The 20446-nt window shown below is 38.1% G+C and overlaps 1 protein-coding gene across 7 annotated transcripts in view; it reads right to left on the bottom strand.

The window, feature by feature from the left end:
* The window catches only part of UTRN (utrophin), a 568196-nt gene that overhangs the window by 411411 nt on the left and 136339 nt on the right, over nt 1-20446 (bottom strand). For all 7 annotated transcript variants that reach the window (XM_009452168.4, XM_001172875.8, XM_009452171.5 and 4 more), the window contains 10 exons: nt 19785-19877; nt 18129-18206; nt 17677-17769; nt 15305-15477; nt 12870-12985; nt 12022-12182; nt 7338-7541; nt 5693-5874; nt 4543-4693; nt 2975-3094 (listed from right to left, as the gene is read on the bottom strand). In XM_009452168.4, coding sequence (XP_009450443.2) covers nt 2975-3094; nt 4543-4693; nt 5693-5874; nt 7338-7541; nt 12022-12182; nt 12870-12985; nt 15305-15477; nt 17677-17769; nt 18129-18206; nt 19785-19877 — 1371 coding nt within the window. The remainder of the gene's footprint in view (nt 1-2974; nt 3095-4542; nt 4694-5692; nt 5875-7337; nt 7542-12021; nt 12183-12869; nt 12986-15304; nt 15478-17676; nt 17770-18128; nt 18207-19784; nt 19878-20446) is intronic.

Raw genomic sequence — 20446 nt, 5'->3', positions numbered from 1 at the left:
CCAGAAGATAGATTTCCAGTCTCAGCATGATAACTCATTGTCTATTTAAATCTCAGGAGGACTACTTAACCTCTCTGAATCTCAGATTCCTTACTGCTAAATAGTCAAGGCATGAATACTTAGCTCTCAGGTTATAATAACTAACTACTGCATACAAGTCTTAGAACCTCTGGCTGACTTTAAATATCACAAAAGCAAAAGGACCTCACGTGATGAAATTACAGTTTGGATTGCCTCACTTAATGAGGCATCATATTTAAATAAATTGGCAACGTCTTACCAGAAAATCCAAGTATTGTTCAAATGAAATACCAATAAATTTATTCGTTAAAGACTTGTAAAGATACACTATTGCCTTTCTGCAAAAAGAAGCAATTTTGGGAGGTTTCCAAAACTGTTGTTGAAATTCACATATTAATCTACCGAAAACACTGAGATATTGAATCCTACTAGGTGAAATTCTCAAACTTTACTATGCACATGATTTTTCTTACATTGCAAATTCACTGCATCCCTCCCTCACCTAGATTTAGGTAGTGGGTAGAGCCTAGGAATCTACATTTTAACAAGCTCCTCAAGTGCTTCTGAGAAGAAGTCAGTGGATCACTTAATAAGATCAGTTCCTGTGTGATATGGTTTGCCTGTGTCTCCATCCAAATCTCATCTTGCATTATAACTACCACAGTTCTCACATTTTTTGAGAGGAACTTGGTGGGAGGTAATTGAAGCATGGGGGCAGATCTTTCCCATGCTGTTCTCATTATAGTGAATAAGTCTCACGAGATCTGATGGTTTTACAAAAGGGAGTTTCCCTGTACAAGCTCTCTCTCTTTGCCTGCCACCATGCATGTAAGACGTGACTTGCTCCTCCTTCCCTTCTGCCATGATTGTGAGGCCTCCCCAACGATGTGGAACTGTAAGTCCATTAAACCTCTTTTTCTTCCCAGTCTCAGGTATGTTTTTATCAGCAGCATGGAAATGGACTCATATAGTAAATCGGTACCAGTAGAGTGGGGTGCTATTGAAAAGATACCCCAAAATGTAGAAATGACTTTGGAACTCGGTAACAGGCAGAGGTTGGAAACATTTGGAGAGCTCAGAAGAAGACAGAAAAATGTGGGAAAATTTAGGGTACCTGTGGAAGAAATTTCTAAGCAGCAAAGCATTCAGGAGATGACTTGGGTGCTGTTAAAGGCATTCAGTTTTATAAAGGAAACAGATCATAAAAGTTTGAGAAATTTGCAGCCTGACAATGCAATAGAAAAGAAAATCTCATTTTCTGAGGAGAAATTCAAGCTGGCTGCAGAAATTTGCATAAGTAACAAAGAGGCAAAAGTTAATCACCAAGACAATGCGGAAAACATCTCCAGGCATGTCAGAGGTCTTCACATCAGCCCCTCCCATCATAAGCCCAGAGGCCTAGGAGGAAAAAATGGTTTTGTGGGTTGGGCTCAGGGTCCCCGTGCCTTGTGGCTAGGTACTTGGTGCCCTGCATCCCAGCTGCTCCAGCCATGACTAAAAGGGGCAAAGGTACAGCTCAGGCCATGGCAAAGGTGCAAGCCACAAGCCTTGGCAGCTTCCATGTGGTGTTGAGCCTGCGGGTACACAGAAGTCAAGAATTGAGGTTTGGGAACATCCACCTAGATTTCAGAAGATGTATGGAAACACGTGGATGTCCAGGCGGAAGTTTGCTGCAGAGGTGGGGCTCTCATGGAGAACCTCTGCTAGGGCAGTGCAGAAGGGAAATGTGGCCCAAACAGAGTCCCTACTGTGGCACCACCTAGTGGAGCTGTGAGAAGACGGCCACTGTCCTCCAGACCCCAGGGTGGTAGATCCACTGACAGCTTGCACCATGCACCTGGAAAAGCCGCAGACACTCAACACTGACCCATGAAAGCAGCCAGGAGGGGGCTATTTCCTGCAAAGCCACAGAGGCAGCGCTGCCCAAGACCATGGGAACCTACCTCTTGCATAGGCATGACCTGGATGTGAAATATGAAGTCAAAGGAGATCATTTTGAAGCTTTAAGATTTGACTACCCCACCGTATTCCATACTTGAATGGGGACTGTAGCCCTTTTGTTTTGGCCAGTTTCTCCCATTTGGAACAGATGTATTTACTCTTTGCCTGTGCCCCCATTGTAGCTAGGAAGTAACTAACTTGCTTTTGACTTTGCAGGCTCATAGGCGGAAGGGACTTGCCTTGTCTCAGATGAGACTTTGGACTGTGGACTTTTGAGTTAATGCTGAAATGAGTTAAGACTTTGGGGGTGCTGTTGGGAAAGCACGATTGGTTGTGAAATGTGAGGACATAAGATTTGGGAGAGGCCAGGGGTGGAATGATATGGTTTGCTTGTGTCCCCATCCAAGTCTCATCTTGAATTGTAACTCCCACAATTCCCACATTTTAAGTGAGGAACCCAGTGGGAGGTAATTGATTCATGGGGGCAGGTCTCTCTCTTGCTGTTCTTGTGATAGTGAGTAAGTCTCACGAGGTCTGATGGTTTTAAAAAAGGGAGTTTCCCTGCACAAGCTCCCTCTCTTTGCCTGCCACCATCCATATAAAATGTGGCTTGCTCCTCCTTCCCTTCCACCATGATTGTGAGGTCTCCCCAGCCACATGGAACTGTAAGTCCCTTAAACCTCTTTTTCTTCCCAGTCTCAGGTATGTCTTTATCAGCAGTGTGAAAACGGACTAATACACTGTGCTTCCAAATCTTGTCATTATGCACAAGGAAGCTGGGGACTGCAACCAGCCCCATCCATTCACCCCAAGAGCTGAAGTAAAGGAATCAATACCTGGGTACTCCTGTAGCCCACACACTGTAGAACCCCAACTGAGAAGTACAATCAAAGGTAGGTTTTTCTATCCTTCTGGATAAAGAATGAGAAAGGACATGAAGAACAAGGGCAATATGTAATTGGGTCTCAGACCACAGGTCCCTCAGGATTATCCAACTTTACAGCACCCTTACCTGTAACTGGTCTTCTAGGATAGCTGTAGCACTCTCACCACTGTTTTCATCAACAATGACCACCATGTGAGTTAGTGAATTTACTTTCACCTGTTCAGCCTCAAGATCACTTTGCAAACTCTAGAGAAAAAAATTAAGATAAACCATTATTTCTACTTTCACATTTACCTATTTAAAATGCACTCAGTTGTCAATAGTAATTAAGGACAGTTAATGAGGCATCATATTTAAATTTCCAATCATTACCCTAACTGTTCTACTAATGAAACTAATCCTATTATACATCTTTACATTCCATTATCAACAAAGGCAGTTTGAGGATGCAGTGTTATAACAGACTGCAAATGGAGATATCACCACTTTTATTCAAGTTCTGGCCCTCCCTCAGAATTTATAGCATAAAGGAGTTGAGTGTCCATACTAGGAATTAATACAAAAATGTAGAAGTGGTAAAGCAAAAAAGTCCAGAGCTTAAATAAACCAAGTCAGAGATCATTTTATCTAGCGTAGGACAGTATAAAGAGATAAGTAGAATGCTAAACGATAGTCAAAAGTTACTCTGATTAGCTACCCAATAAAGCAGTTAAGGAAGTATGGACACCTTAGATTCTCTCACCTTTTCCATGGGAAGAGCATAGTCATTGGATACATGTGTATAGAAAATTTATAGGCTGGGCATGGTGGCTCACACCTGTAATTCCAGCACTTTGGGAACCCAAGGCAGGCAGATCACTTGAGGTCAGGAGTTCAAGACCAGCCTGGCCAACATGGTGAAACCCCGACTTTACTAAAAATACAAAAAATTAGCTGGGCGTGGTGGCACACGCCTGTAATCCCAGCTACTTGGGAGACTGAGGTGGGAGAATCACTTGAACCCAGGAGGCAGAGGGTGCAGTGAGCTGAGATTTTGCCATTGCCCTCCAGCCTGGGTGACAGAGCAAGACTCCGTCTCAAAAAAAAAAAAAGAAAGAAAGAAAACTTATTTAAATACTATCAATAGTGTTCTCAAATGCTTCTCAGAGTTGTGTTTAATGTATCCCTAAAGTTTTACATATTAGTTACCTCAATGTTTCACTGATCAATAAAAGTCTTCAATTTACAGAGAGCATATTTTATTCTATCTTTCCTTATCTTGACTATGAAAAGCTTATCTCCTAAACTTGTGACCAAATTAAATTGCCCACCCAATTTTGGTTCCTAACTTAATGCCTGACGCTTTCCTGAATCAGAGACAAAGAATTTGCTCTTCACCCACACACCATGTGAATGCCAACATGCTTGGGTTCTTAGCCACTTAGAGGGCCAAAAGAACCCTTCTCCAGTTGTATGAAAGCTATGTACTTTCATAAGAAAACTGCGCATCACATATAAAATTTTACCCTGCCCTTTTATCCCTGGCTCAGAAAAGTCTCATCCCCATCAATTCCACCCTGTGAGCTGCTAAATGAAGACAACCCTGAAGAAGTGTCCCAACTTCATGTTAACGATAGATGTCATCAGCCTCTGAGATGCTAAGTGCTGCTCTTTCATATTTGATAAGGTATCGAAGAAATATGAGACAGATTTACTTTATGTTCTTCTAGCAGCTTTTGTAGAGATTTTACATCATCATCCAGGGGGCAAGTTTCCATCTTCTGAATGCGCTCCTCTGTGAGTGTTAACCAGGCGGAGAGCTGCTGCAGTTGCTTCTTCTGCAGTTCCATCAGCACATCGTGCAGCCTGTCCGTGGGGAAGCACAGCATTATTCCTACAAGCCTTTTCCCTTTGCAAAGTCAAATATACATTCTGGGCACCAGAGATACAGGGCAAGGGAAGACACCCTTGTCTAAACATTCAAGGTAGCATTTAGTCTTTAAATATAGAAGCCAGGAAAGTAAACTTTTATTTTGTTCTAAATGGAGTTCATTAAATGCAGACAAAGAATGCAAAAAGCAGCACCCTGTATTCATATCAGAATCATTGTTTCTTCAATCAGGAATTCCTGCTTATTAAATAGGTGGAAGTGGCAATGAATGCAGTTTGCTCCTTAAGACACAATACGTGAAATAAAATAAACCATGAGAAAGCTTTAAAATAAAAGTCACAAAATGGAAAAGTAGATCAATACTACATAGTCCTGTCTTCACACCAAGTTAATGTTTAGCTAATTTTAATATTGCAAATAAGTAACTGCCCATATGAAATGTCTTTTCCTTTTTTTGGAGACAGTCTCACTTTGTTACCCAGGCTGGAGTGCAGTGGCTGAATCTCAGCTCACTGCAATCTCTGTCTCCTGAGTTCAAGCGATCCTCATACCTCAACCTCCCAAATAGCTAGGATTACAGGCATGGCCCACCATGCCCAGCTAATTTTTGTATTTTTAGTAGAGACGGAGTTTTGCCATGTCGCCCAGGCTGGTCTCAAACTCCTGGCCTCAAGTGATCCACCCGCGTCGGCCTCCCAAGTGCTGGGATTACAGGCATGAGCCACCACGCCTATCCTCTTCTTCCTTTTTGTTAAATTCTGTATTCCAACTTTTATCTTTTGGTGTGGCTAGCACATCAAAGGGGAAACAAAGATCATGCAGAATTCCAGCAATATTACCCATAGAAAAGAGTCTTACTTTTCCAAGGCAAGTTCTGTAATCATCTCCCTTTCACAGACATGTAGACATCTACTAGAGCTCAACTGTGCAAAGCAGCCTGTGGAATTAAGTGCATTTCTTGGCTTTCCACTCACCGGGACTGTCTGTCCATACTCTCCACCCTAAGAGCCTCCCATCTAGCATTCAGCAGGGTCATCTGTTCCTGAATCTCAAATTCCTCTTCGTCTGACAGAGTTCCTTGTGTTATCAGTTGGTTGCCTGCCTGCAGGACGCTGCCCACACTGCTCTGGTGTGCAGTCAGTTCCATCATAAAAGCCTAGAAAGGGACATTGTTATAATTTGTGAGCTACTCAGTGCAAAAAAAAAAAAAAGGAAGGCTGAACAAATTGCTAATGCCTAACCTAAATGTCAGCGATGCAGAAAAAGGTAGCCTAGTAGAGTGCAAATAAAATAGACATTGACCACATTTTTTAATCTCTGAAAATAGGAATAAACACCTGCCATAAGTTAAAAGAGAAATAGCTCAAAGCAAGCAATGATGCATCTGATAATACCAGCTATTTTAAAGTAAATGCTGACTATGCTACTCATAGATCATGAACATGGAATTCTAAATAAATAAAATAAAAGGCCGGGTGTGGTGGCTCACACCTATAATCCCAGCATTTTGGGAGGCTGAGGCAGGTGGATCACCTAGGCCAGGAGTTCAAGACCAGCCTGGACAACAGGGTGAAACCCCGTCTCTAACTAAAAATACAAAAAATTAGCCAGGCGTGGTGGCACATGTTTGCGATCCCAGCTACTTGGGAGGCTGACACACGAGAAGCACTTGAAGCCAGGAGGTAGAAGTTGCAGTGAGCCAAGATCGTGCCACTGCACTCCAGCCTGGGTGACAGAGTAAGACTCTGTTAAAAAAAAAAATTATAAATATATATATATACACACACATATACATATACATATATATTATATATATAAATATATTATATATAAAAATATTTATATATTATATATAAATATATTATATATAAAATATTTATATATTTTATTTATATATAAAATAAAATATTATATATTTATTTTTATTTATATATATTTATATATAAATGTATATTTATATATAAATATATATTTATTTATTTATATATAAATATATATAAAATAAAATAAAATACCATACTCACCCAAGAGGAACTGTTTAAGAGATATTACCACTTATATTATTTTCTATCCAAGACAACAAATAAGATCTGTCAATTCACATAACTATACAAAGGAAAAATTTAACCAAAAGAAATCTCCATATAGTGAAATTCACTATGCTGCAATATAGTATGTCCTCAAAGGAGCAGGAAACTTTTATGATATGAAAAAATACAGGAACCCTGGGTATGACATTTGCTTAATCATGCAATTAAAAAGAATAATCATTTCCTAGGGAACACTCAAATCTTAAAGATTTGGTGTATTGGTTCACTCGTTTGCTTTTGAAATATAACAATGCACTTCAGAACTGAGCAGTACTATGCAATGATTTTCATCAGTGGCTCTCCAAAACACACAAGGAGACTAAAATCTAAAATCTAATTCTGAGGCACAGTTTAATCACCCATACCAATTTTGTGACAAAGCACTATTTAAATATCACAGTTCCTGAAATAAACCATTGACCTTTCCAAAGAACAGAATTCAGTAGATAACAAATAGGAGAGTAGAGTCCCTGATTAAGGCTCAGGTCCCGTGGGGGACACACCCTGCTAAGAAACTACAGATATTTACTTCATGGGTTGCAAACTGGTCTTTGACTTCTTCAACATCATCAGAAATATCATCCTGCTCCTGGAAAGTGTCCTCGGCAGAAAGCAACCAGGTCAGCACTTCCTCCAACGCAATCTGATAGCTGTCTAGATCCATGTCAACCTCAGTGACAGTGCTGGGGGTTTCAGCTCGGGGACTCTCATGCTCCTCCTCAGGTGCTGTACTCTGTAAAAACAAAGCCAAGAAAAACCCACACTTATCATGAAAGCAAGAGGTGTTCAGCAAACTCACACTGTATGGCGAACCCAAAGTACACATCACTCTGTCTTAGGCACTAATCCAATTCTCAGGAGCCAAATGGGCACTGCCATGAATGAGTTCGAATCATTGAGTAAGTGCACTAGGGTAGCAAAGAGTATAAAAGCAGCATGCACTCATGAATTCTGTACTCAAGGAGATTCTAATATAGTTAGGGACAGAGAACCCACATGAATCACTTCCGAACAGAAATTGAAGAACAGCTATTAGAAAAGTAAATGCCATGGTCCCAACAAGGCATGATATTTGAGTTCAACAAAGGCTAAAACAGGAAAGTTTCGTAGAGGAGCTGGAACGTGTTAGGCCTTTTCTGTAATTTAAAGAAAAAGAAAGGTGAGAATTCTGCCTTGACCCTTAGGTAAATTGCTTTTGCTGAACTGCATTTTAGCATTGCATTTTAGACACTAAAAGACAGCCACACAGGCTGCTGTACTGATTGTATTTTTCTTAGGCAGTTGCCCTCTGGTTTATCTGATGGCCTTTTAGGGCTCATGGAATAAATTTCTTTCAACCTCTTTCTAAATAACTGAGTATTTCCATATATACTTTAAGAGCTTATAACCAAATTGACTCTCCCTAGTTCTTTTGTTCCCTTTCAGAGCAAGACTTCTTGAAGACTTGCCTACATTCTGTCTCTACTTTATCAACTCTCATGCATAATTTTTAAGTAGAATATTTCAAATGTACAGAAACGTATAAAGAACAATACAAAAAATGCTCAAGTATTTAACAGCTATGGTTTGTTAACATTCCCTTTAACTTCAACTTGCTATTTGCCCCATGACTCAACTGAAAAGGCTTTTACCAATGTCATCAATAATCTTCCCATTGCCAAACGGACCTTTCTAGTATCATCTTCAGGGTGACCATATAATTAACCAACAAACTAGAGTATTTTCGATGATAACTGTGCTCAAACAACAAATCCAAACCAGAACTGTCCCAAGTAAGCCTGGAGAGCTGGCCACCCACGCTCCTTGCTTCAGACCTCGGTAGCACTCCTCAAGGCTGAGCAACTTGAGCTTTCAGAAGCTTCTTTCCCTGCTTCTGTGACACTGCCCTGGTTTCCTGCTGGTTCAACAGCAGCTGCTGACTCATAAGTAATGAATCTCCTCAAAATTAAGTTCTAGGCTCTTTTTTCTCCCCACTGTATACTGTGTCTGAGTAATCTCATCTACTCCTATTGGATTTAAAGAACCATCTAGAACAACCTAGGAGTCTGGATTCCAAACTCTCATATCCCACTATTTTCACATCTCTACTTCAGTGCCTCCTAGGCATATTAAACCATGTCCATATTCAAAACCTTTACTTTCTTCCAAAGCCTGTTACTCCTCAGGCTTCTCCATCTCAGTAGATGGCTCCTCCCTGCAACAAACCTGGGAGCCAGCCCCGGCTTCTCTCTCCTTCATCTTCCACATTTAATACATAAGTAATTCTGACCTTCCTTCAAAACTTATCTCAAATCCATCCAGACCTTTCCATTTCCACAACCATACACACCCATCTTCTGAACTGGAATACCTGCTAACAAGTGTCTTTACTTTCCTGTTTTCCCCCACCCAACACTCTCACCTTCACAATCCACAGTCCATTTCTCACACAGCAGCCAGAATGATCTTTCAAAAATGTAATGCCATCATAAGACGTACCTGCTGAAAACCTTTCACTGGCTTTCCCAATGCTCTTAAGATACAATTTAAAATTCTTAACACAGTTTACAAAAATACTGTGATAGTAAGAAACCAAGATAGAGTGACAGAAAGAGAGAGAGAGACAGAGAGTTGTATTTTGATAGATTAATCAGAAAAGACTTCTCTGAAAAGGCTCCATTTAAACTGAGGAAAAATGTGCAGGCTGCCATATAATGGTGGGTGCAGAAGCATTTAACAGACGGGAACCTGCATGAACAAGAATCTTGGGGAAAAAGTCCACTCTAACTGCAGGGCAGAGTAGCAGAGGTAGGCCACAGCTTGTAAACTATAGGAGAAAATGAAGTCTTTAAATAGCATTAGGAGATATACCTGATGCTAAAGGATGAGTTAATGGGTGCAGCACACTACCTGTGGCACATGTATACATATGTAACAAACCTGCATGTTGTGCACATGTACCCTAAAACTTAAAGTATAATACTAAAAAAATAAAATAAAAATGAGTATGAAGGCTGCAATAAAATGAAAACACACACAAAAGACATTTTGGAGGAAGGCTTGAAGAATCCAGGAAACTGAATATATGAGTTAAGAAATGAACCAATCAGCACAGAGTCGAAACAGTGGATAATTAAAAGACAGATGGTGCCAAAGACAGAGAAAGAAAAATGAGTTAAGTTATGGACAAAAAATCCTAAAACTGTAGAGCTAAAATAACCCCTGGAGATCATTTAGCTCCAAACCTCTATACTATAATGAGAATATCTAAGAACCAGGAAAGTTAGTGACCAGCGAAAGGTCACTGAGATAGGCACCAGCAGCCATGAGGTCGAGAAGGAAGGCACTATCTAAACACAAATGTTCAGACGCTATTAATTCAAACACATCAGGAAACTTTCAACTGACGGATATTTAAAGAGAAATGCAGGAATTATTCATTGACCACCAGCGTATGTTTGTAGAAAGAACAGGGCAGAAGAAGTCTGGCTATTAGGAGAGTAGCGGATGGCAAGCTATGTCAGAGAGATGATTAAAACTTGATCACATTTTAGTTTTCAATTAACGTAATTCAGCCTCTAAGATACTAATGAAAGCTTGCAAATGAAGAGGTGTTAATACACTTGCACTTAATCAAATAGCAAATGTTTTCTGAAGTTCTTATCATACCACGCTGAGCCCTAAACAGAAGTGATTATTTTATCTACACATCATGAAAAGTAAATGAAGTCTCCTTCCTTTTTAAGAGAGAAGGCCCTTAACTATAAGAACTAAATAAAATATCTCCCCCTTCTAACAAAATGCAATAAGGAAATGAATCTAAAACCCTGTAACAAACTCAGAAGATCATCTGAGCCAACTAAAAAGGTGCATCATTAATGTAGAATAATAACTATACTTTTAGAGGCAAATACTTCCTAGCATTTTTTTCAATTATAGTAAGTTAGGAATTTTCCTCAGCATCATTTGATATTCACTACAAAAGAGAGCCCTGGGTTCACAATCAGGCCTCATTTCTCAATCCTTTCTTTTCAGTAAATTTTTTTCTTTTTCTATAAATCACACTATTTTTGAAACGGGGGAAATAAAAGGATGGGTACATATTACCCAAAGAAAATTTAAAAGAATAAGTAAATTCTCTGAATCTCAGAGGAAGGAAAAAAAAGATGCTATGTCAATTCAAGACTAGTATCATAATATGGGAATTAAATATTTTTTAAAGAAATCTGTTAAATGAGAATGCCAAAACAAATCAAGAAGAAAAATGATAATAATGATAGCTGTTGCTTGTTGAGTGTTTATTAATGTCATTTTAGATACTTTGAATTCATTATCTTTATGAAGTTGGTGGTTTTAACCACATTTTGCAGACAAAACTGTGATTGAGAGTTTAAGTAACAACCCAAAACAAGTAGCAACAGGATGAATTTAAGGTCCATCCAGAGAAGCTTTCTTTCTCTCTGAAATGTAGTTCTTATAATTTTGAAATCTACATGTATGTCTTGGTTGCTTGGTCACTAGAATGGTGAACCAAGTGACTTCTAAGGTCCAATTCTTAAGATTCTCTCATCTTATGAATTACAAGGACTGGCTAGACTAAAACAGAATGAGATTAAATATGGATTGATTCAAACAGTAGAACTAAGGAAGAAAATAAATTATGATTTTATTTCTCTCTTTAAAAATTCATTTATATCCTGATGAATGAAATCATCGTAATCCCTTCATGAAAAGCTCACCAAGTAGTTTACCATACATTACTCCTCCTAAAGGAAAGGGAAAATAAGGCTTACATTTTGATAGCCCTTGTGAGATATATAATGGAAAAAAAATCTTTTCTCAATGGCAAAAAAAGAAAGACAATTAGTACTTAGAAAAAAAACTAGGCTGATATGAGAAAAACCATCTTTAGCACATGACAGAAATAAAAGCTGGCAACCAGATGATGTGAAAACATAGATTCCCAGCATGTCATGCAGCAGCATGAGCAACAGCCCAGTTTTGCTGGGTGAAATAAAGTATTTTCCTTCTTAATAAAGTCCATTGAGTTATGGTTTTCTATTACACACATGTGACAGAATGCTAACTGCTAAGCTGAACTTCTTATGCAAATGTAAGCTGAGAAACCAAGATGTTCTCAGTCAAGAAAAAAACCCTCTGAAAGTGTTTTTATCTAGTACCTAGGAGAAAACAAATATGGCAAGCCAAACATCTTAATAAAATGTTACCTGTACCTGTATATTAATTGCCTCTTCTTCACATTCTTTTTTATATTTCCTTGGGAGCGTCTCTACCTCACGGATGGCATCTATGGTGACTTGCTGAGGTAGCACCTCAAACAAAGATGTTAAATACATAATTATGGATTTCTTGTCAGGAAGCTGAACGGCAACATCTAAAAGTGGAAGAATATAAGAAACAGCTTAAATTAGGTGTCCAAAATATGTGAATTGCTCAATATTAGATACAAAATAACTCTCCTTAGTACCCATAAACAATACCTAATATATAATCTTTGCAATACCAATAAATTGCCACTTCATAATATATGAGACAAAGGCAAAAGGGATTACTTATTTTTGTTCAGTATCTCATTTTTTAAAGTCTTCCCTAAAAGCCTCCCCAAAATGGTCAAAGATAAGCTACCATATGTTACCATTTAAGATAAAGATACAGACTTTATTCATACTATGAAAATAAGTCTAGAATTCAATCCTGCAACATTTATAACTAAAGTCTTTACATCACATGCAAGATGCTCACATAAAAATGCATTTTAATGGACTAACCAGATACTGAATTTATCTAATAATTACATTTTCTTAAAACTTTAACTCTTACTTAATTTAGATTAACTATTGTCCAGTGCTGTAGTTAAATTTCTACCTAAAAGATCCCACAAATTGCTAAGTACAAAAGTATTAATAAGTGTCAGTAATAAAATGACTTGCACCTATACTCCAAAAAGGAAAAGGTTCTTCAAGTCTCATAATTCATTTTAAAAAGGACAAAGAAACACTGCTTTTCAAGAATGCAAAACTGTAAAGCAAAATCAAGGTTGAAATTAAATACTGGACAATACCTTCAGGATCTAACAGCTTTTCAATTCCCAAATAAGTTTGAGCCTTGCTGAAGGCATGTTCAAGTCTCTCAATGGGTGACATTTTGACAACTTTATCCCAGCTGAAGAGATCAGGTCTGAAAACCATGCAAATAAAATGCAATGAAGATGAAATATGTGGAAACAAAGTAGGCATTGTTATAATCTAATACATTTTAGTTTTAGATTATTTTTATTTGTGAGTTTTTTTGAGTTTATTTTTATATCCCAAAGGCTTGTCAAATACATACTTGAAATTAACTCACAAATATGAAAATAACAGATAATACTTTCCAAGGGTCTTGTATTAGCTAAATAGGACTGCTATTTTCTGTGGTAACCATTAAGACTAGAAGTAGTATATAATGTTTCCCAAAGAGTAGAAGAAGAAAAGGGGGTAAAGGGAAACCTACCGATACAAAAAGAGATAAGAAAGTAAAAAAAAAAAAAACCATAGAAAAAATAAGAAAAATGAGCAGCTCACACTATGTGGTAAAAATGAACCTAAATATATAAATAATCATAATCAATGTTAATGGACTAAATTCTTCAATTAAAAGATCAAGATTAGCAGAACACAAAATCTAGCTCTAATCTGTTCTCAGGATATTCCTAAAACAAAAGCCTTGGAAGAGTTTCCCTCCAATCCCCCGCTTCCATGCTACTACTATATTGTCTAGGACTGTATTTCATTTCTATCTTGATTTTCTTTTAATCCCACAAATTGGACATTATTGTTGCTTTGACTTATCCAAAAGTTAATCATTTTCTTTATTCTGTGTCTGTTCTTGCATGTTAGACCCACCCACCTTCTGGGACGCACTTCCCCCACTTCCCTCCCTGAATTCATCTCCCATTACTCCCCCCACTCAGGTCACTGCAGCCACTGCCCTCTCCGATGCCAAGTGCCTCCTCTGCTCTTGTCTGATGTATTTTCCTTCAGTGTGTGTACATTTCTATCTACTACACAACTTTATTATTGTCTTGTCTCCCTCTGTTGGAACATAAGCTCCACGAGAACTAAGATTTTTGCCTGTTTTGTTCTCTGCTGTATACCCTGTGTCTAGCACATAAAAGGCACCCCACACGTATTTGTTGAATCAATTAATTAATAAATGGAATGGTATATTGGCTAAAATTCTACAGTTTCTTGATAAAATCCCTTAACCAACTAAAAACCTAGGGCAACCTCCTTTAACCTCATAAAAAGTGTACCAAAAAAGCTACAAAAACTATCATTCTTATGGTAAAACACTAAAAGCACTCCTTTTATTATCAACAACAAAAATTCTGCCCACTATCACCAATTCAAATCAACATTGCATTGAAGGACAAGGCACAATAGAGAACAAAAAAGAAAACAGAAGAAATAAAAGGATCATAATTCTAGGACATTCTAATCCCTCCTCCTCCAAGAAACCTACAATCTACAGAGACAAACTTACTAAAATTTGTAAGAACTGATTAAGTTTCCAGATATAAGATGTAGAAAAGTCTATTGCACTTTTATATACCAGCAAAAAAACATAGAGGAAGTGAAATTTGAGAAAAGTAATCATTTACAACAATAAAATATAACAAATTTTGCCTTTGGCATTTAAATCCCTGATCCATGTAGAAATTATTATTTTTTTTTTAGTGTGGTGAAGTAAAGATCCAATACACTTATTTATATATGGGTAATCAATTGCCCAAATCATCTATTAATCTGCAATGTCAGCTCAAGCGTATATCAGATTTTCCTGTGTAATGGAGCAATTTCTGAGTTCTTAATTTTATTAGGTTGAACCATATGAAAACACCATTCTTATATAGCAAAAACACTCACATATCGGCAATTTCATATGGTTCAGCTTATATTGGTGAGTATATTGATAGTACTGCATAGTCTTAATTAATATAGCTTCATAGTTTTGGTTTCTTTTTGGAAAGTATTTCAGCCTGATTCTTCCTCAGAAGTCTACTGGCTATTCTTGGGCCTCGTCTTTTATATAATTAGAATCTGTTCACAAGTCTCTTTAAAGACAATTTGGCTATTTTTAATTGGGAATGCATTGAATTTACAGAGTTTTACTTTCAGTTTGAGAAGAAAAGCTAACACAATTTTTTGTATACATTATCAGTTAGTGCTGAATGAGTGGGGTTGAACTTTGTGAATTATTTCATATTTTTTAAATTCATAAATATGCAGGAGAAACTATGGACCTTGTATTGCGGCATTTAAGTCCTAAGGAAATAAAAACCTGATGAGTAGTTTTCTTCCATGATATTTCTTTTCTTAAGGTTTTGGTAGAACATGTGCAGAAAGGAGAGCAGTGGCACTGGAGAAGGGGCTTCAGGGAGTAGTGGTGGCAGCAAAGGGACAGAGAGGAGACATGAATTTGTAAAGCCCACTTCTAGATAGAGTAATGTCTCACTTATGTCGGTGGAGGACAGCATTAAAGGCGAGTCCATCTGTCCAGCTGGTGGTGAAGTTGAGGACGTTGACTTGGCTGTAGGGCCTGGTGGTCTGACGCACCCAGCTGAGCAGGATCTTCTCACTGTTCGTCTGCTGCAGGTCCGACATGACATCCTTCATGACATCTTTCACCTATGTAAGAGAAACCAGGCCTGTCCATAACTAATACTTCAGTAATTTACTTCAATTTACTTCAATGAAGTCCTTGAAAAAGCAATATTGCACTAATTAACCATTATGGATCAGGTAACTGGCATTCATTTTACTTCAGATTTTTCTGTAGACACTAGAGCAATACATTTTAACAGTGATTATTTTTGGGGACTAGAATTTGAGGTGATTTTTACCTCACTTTTATACATTACTGTGTTTTCTATATCTTAAGCAATACTTGTACTATGTTTGGTTACAATGAACATAACTTTCACAGTCATAGAAAGTCGTATTTTAACTCTATGTGTTTACAAAGACCTTTTCAATTAAATTTTATTTTCTACAAAAATGAGAAAGGAAAAACTTTTGAGTGACTACAAAATAAAGTATCTTTCCTGACTGCAATCACAATTATACTCTAGAACTAACATTTTATAGTATTATTCTAAATTAGTAAATATGTTTTAAGAAAGTGCTCAAAGAATGACATAGATCTATCTAAGGGACACAGGAGCCAATTTAAGGGGCTCACACTGGCCAAATCTAGGATGACTTGAACACTGAAATGAGTACTAGTAAAAGATCATAAACCTATGCAAATGTCCATGAATCTATACTGATACATAAATGAATAAATGAATGGAGAGAGAGATAAGATAGAGAAACAAGAAACAAGGGGAAGCTCTTCTTTACAAGTAGAACACCAACTAATGTAGAAGGATTAATGAAATTAGAAAATCATTATCTATCAAGCATCATAATAATAGCTGGTCCAGGCAAAAATTATGAACGGGTGCTAAAAGTTTGATAAAAACTAAATATTTATACAGTCTCAAAGTATATCCCCACCCGATACTTTTAATAACAAAGGGTAGTCAATTTACAGGGAAGAAACTTGGTAAATACCACCTTAGCCAAACAATCAAAGTTAACACTGCCAGAAAAAGAACAGACATCACCTATCCCCGATATGATGCACTAAGAAAAACTCACGTCACTTTTGTGACGTCCCTGCCAAAAGTGAACAACCTGAACTTAATCATAAGGAAAGCTCAGCCAAGCCCAAGCCCACTGAGAGAGACATTCTACAAAATAACTAGCCAGCACTCTTCAAAAATATCAATATCATGAAATACAAAGACTCAAAAACTTCCAGATTAAAGAGACATGAAAAATAAATGTAATGCATGATCTCAGATTTTCTTTTGCTACTAAGGATATTATTGGGACAACTGACAAAATCTTAAGATCTGTAGATTACATAATTGTATTATTTCAATGTTATTTTCTTGATTTTAATAATTATATACTAAGTTTTCATATTTAATAATCAATAATTGGCATTTTAAATATCAATATTTTACATCTCATATTATTATACCAATATGCTATTGTGTTTACATAAGAGAGTTCTTGTTTTTAGGAGAATGCCATGGCGTTAGAAAATACACACTAAATATTTTAGGCAGACTGAGAGAGAGTACAAACGAAATATAGACAACTGGTAACATTTAGGAAATGTGAGTGAAAGGTACTTGGGAATTCTTTGAACTATTCCTGCAACTTTTCTAGATGTGAAATTATGTCAATTTTTAAAATTTAACATAAGAAAGGTAGGTACTTTTTTCCCTGTGCCAGGAAAATACGGCATTTTGTCAGCCTCTTCCATTGAAAATTGTTATGAGTTGAATTATGTTCTCTAAAATTAATATGTTGAAGTCCTAACCCTCAGTACTTCAGAGAGGGGCTCTATTTGGAAATAAGGTCATTGCAGATGTCACTAGTTAGAATGAGGTCATACAGGAGTAATGTGGGCCCTAAATCCAATATGACTGATGTCCTTACAAAAAGAGGAAATTTGACAGATATGCACACAGGGAGAACGCCACGTCAACACTGGAGCTATGTTATCACAGGCCAAGGAACTGCAAAAATTGCAGACAAACCACCAGAATTTGGGGGCAAGGCCTGGATCAAAGTCTCCCTCAGAGCCCTCAGGAAAAACCAACCCTGCTGATGCCTTGATCTTGGACTTCCGGCCTCCAGAACTGGGAGACAACAAATTTCTGTTGTTCAAGCCAAGCAGCTTGTGGTACTTGGTTACGGCAGCCTTAAGAAACTAAAAGACAAACAATACATTTTCCATCTCTATTAAAAAGTGATTGGAAATTTCCCCACCTGCCAGTGCAAAATGATGCTCCAAAGTAACCCCAAAGTCAGTTTGTGATTTCCATCCACAATGTCAGTTCCCCCTATATTCACTAATTCCACCTATTAAGACAAAACAAAAAACAAAAACAAAAACGCTTTTAAGACAATTTCTTCACAGAACTCCAGGTTTTTATTTTAGCACATTTGGACAGCAGTATAAGTGAGAGATAAGAGAAATTTCATTTTAGAGAATCAGGTAAGCTTAAATCTCAAAAATGTATTATTTATACCACAGATCAACACAGCCATCAGAAAAAGCACATGACTGTTTCTTCACTCACAGAAAAAGTTCAATATTTCTCATAAGAAAAAATGTTTGCAAGAATCAGCGGATGCCAATGCATCAAGCAGTTGGTGAGTTTCACAATAAATAATGCTGATGGCAGCACAGACCCCCAGAACTCACATTACACACTTACATTGTTCTGATGTAAAACCTGCAGCACTCTGTTGACGTTATTTAAGGCATGTACCCTTGTGGAACCACGTTCCTTTGGCTGGAAAATAAAACAAAAAAGCAAGTAAAACTGATTGTCCCTCCATATGCCTGACTAACACTAACATTGAGATACACACAGAAGTGAAGCTCAGCGTACAGGGCCCCTCAGAGGCAGGAGATCTGGCTGAGGTCTCAGGTTACCACCCTGGAAGCTGGTGTTTACAGTATGAAAATCCCTCAACTAACAACATCTTAAGATACCAGTTCCCTAACTTGCATGCACGTTGAAATCTCCTAGGCAGCTTCATAAAAACACCAATCCCTCTGTCCAACCCCACCCCCAAAGAGTGTGGCTTAATGGGTCTAGGGTGTGGTCTGGACTTGGGATTTTTAAAAGATTGCCTGTAGTTCTAATGTGCAGACAAGTTTGGAAACCAGTGCTCTATGAACAAAGCTTCCTTTCTCTTAATTGGTCTGGCTGCAGAAGGATTTTAGAGAAATTGTGTCCTCTTTATTCTGCACAGATGTGAACAGAGCAAGGAGGATTCAGAGGCACCATCCCAGGCTCCAGGTAGCATTGCAAGAGCCCTCGGAAGGCAGGGAATTCCCATCTGGGGAAAGATAACCTATGCAGCTTCTTTCTACTTCACTGGCCAGAACCTTATCTGAGAGAGGAATCAGCCTGTCTAACAGTTGTCTACCCACCACCTGGAGGGCAAAGAGAGAGAATGACATCCCACACTTCTGCAAGAAAGAAATTCATCTTCAGGAGTGCATCTCTCTGTACTGTGATAGTAATTCTACCTCTAGAGTTAACATTTGTACCCATACATGCATCCTCTTTATTGGCAGTTTTATCTGCATGAGTTTGGAGTACCCCACACATAAAATAATAGAGTTGTATTTAAAAAATAAATCAACAAAATATAATCCTGAAAATCTGAATAAAAAATAGATGTCATAGTTTTTAACAACTTTTTTTTTTTTTTGAGACGGAGTCTCACTCTGTTGCCCAGGCTGGAGTGCAGTGGCGCAATCTCGGCTCACTGCAACTTCCGCCTCCTGTGTTCAAGCAATTCTCCTGGCCTCAGCCTCCTGAGTACCTGGGATTACAGGCACATGCCGCCACGCCCAGCTAATTTTTTGTATTTTAGTAGAGATGGGGTTTCACCATGTTGCCCAGGCTGGTCTCGAACTGCTGAGCTCAGGCAATCCGCCCACCTTGGCTTCCCAAAGTGCTAGGATTACAGGCGTGAGCTACCACGCCCAGCCTTAACAACTGTTTTAAAAAATATTTAACTCTTAAATGTGTTTGTCTCCAGACTCTACTGTTCAAAACATTGTGTCCTCTCTATAAATCCATTCTTTTTTGTAATTCTCTCATCCTGGGCTGTCTCAGAGCAATAAACATTTAAGGTAATTTTACCTTCAATAAAAACAGAGCCCTCAGAAGAGCCAAAATGTTGTTGTATCAAAGCACTCATTAAAATGCTTTGTTAAAAATGTTCCAAATTTCAGCCTTTACATTTGAACGTAAAGTAAAATGGATACTTTCACTTTAATGGGTACCCACACTGGGTCACCAAGCATCAGCAATGACCGGAGACTCCGTTGTTTACAAAGATGACTTGCTCACCAGTGATGTTCCTGTGAGGCCTTCTAGAAGATCCAATAGCTTCCTTCCATCTTTGAGGTCTGTGAACATATCATTGATGGGTGGTTTCCCACTCTGTAAAAGAAAAACACAAATAAAATATGGGGTATGCCAACAGCAGAAACTCCATATATACCTGGCAAATAAATGAGTGGCTTCATTTTTTGCTCAATTAAAATGTTGTGGATGATCTGCAGACTATCCAAATTTGTCTTTTGGGGGTTTTTATTTATTTATTTATTTTTTAATTTATTTATTTTTTTTTTAGACAGAGTCTCACTCTGTCGCCCAGGCTGGAGTGCAGTGGCGTGATCTCAGCTCACTGCAACCTCCGCCTCCAGGGTTCACGCCATTCTCCTGCCTCAACCTCCCGAGTAGCTGGGACTACAGGCGCCCGCCACCACGCCCAGCTAATTTTTTATATTTTTAGTAGAGATGGGGTTTCACCATGTTAGCCAGGATGGTCTCGATCTCCTGACCTCATGATCCGCCCAGCTCAGCCTCCCAAAGTGCTGGGATTACAGGCCTGAGCCACTGCACCCGGCCCAAATTTGTCTTTTATAGAAAGAACAAGTACAAATACAGAAATTTTCAAATTCCATAAAGAATATTTTAAGCTGAAATAAATTGCATTTTTCCTTACA

Source organism: Pan troglodytes, chromosome 5 (genome assembly GCF_028858775.2).
Source record: "Pan troglodytes isolate AG18354 chromosome 5, NHGRI_mPanTro3-v2.0_pri, whole genome shotgun sequence".
NCBI lineage: Eukaryota > Metazoa > Chordata > Mammalia > Primates > Hominidae > Pan > Pan troglodytes.
This window is presented reverse-complemented; position numbering and strand designations above follow the sequence as displayed.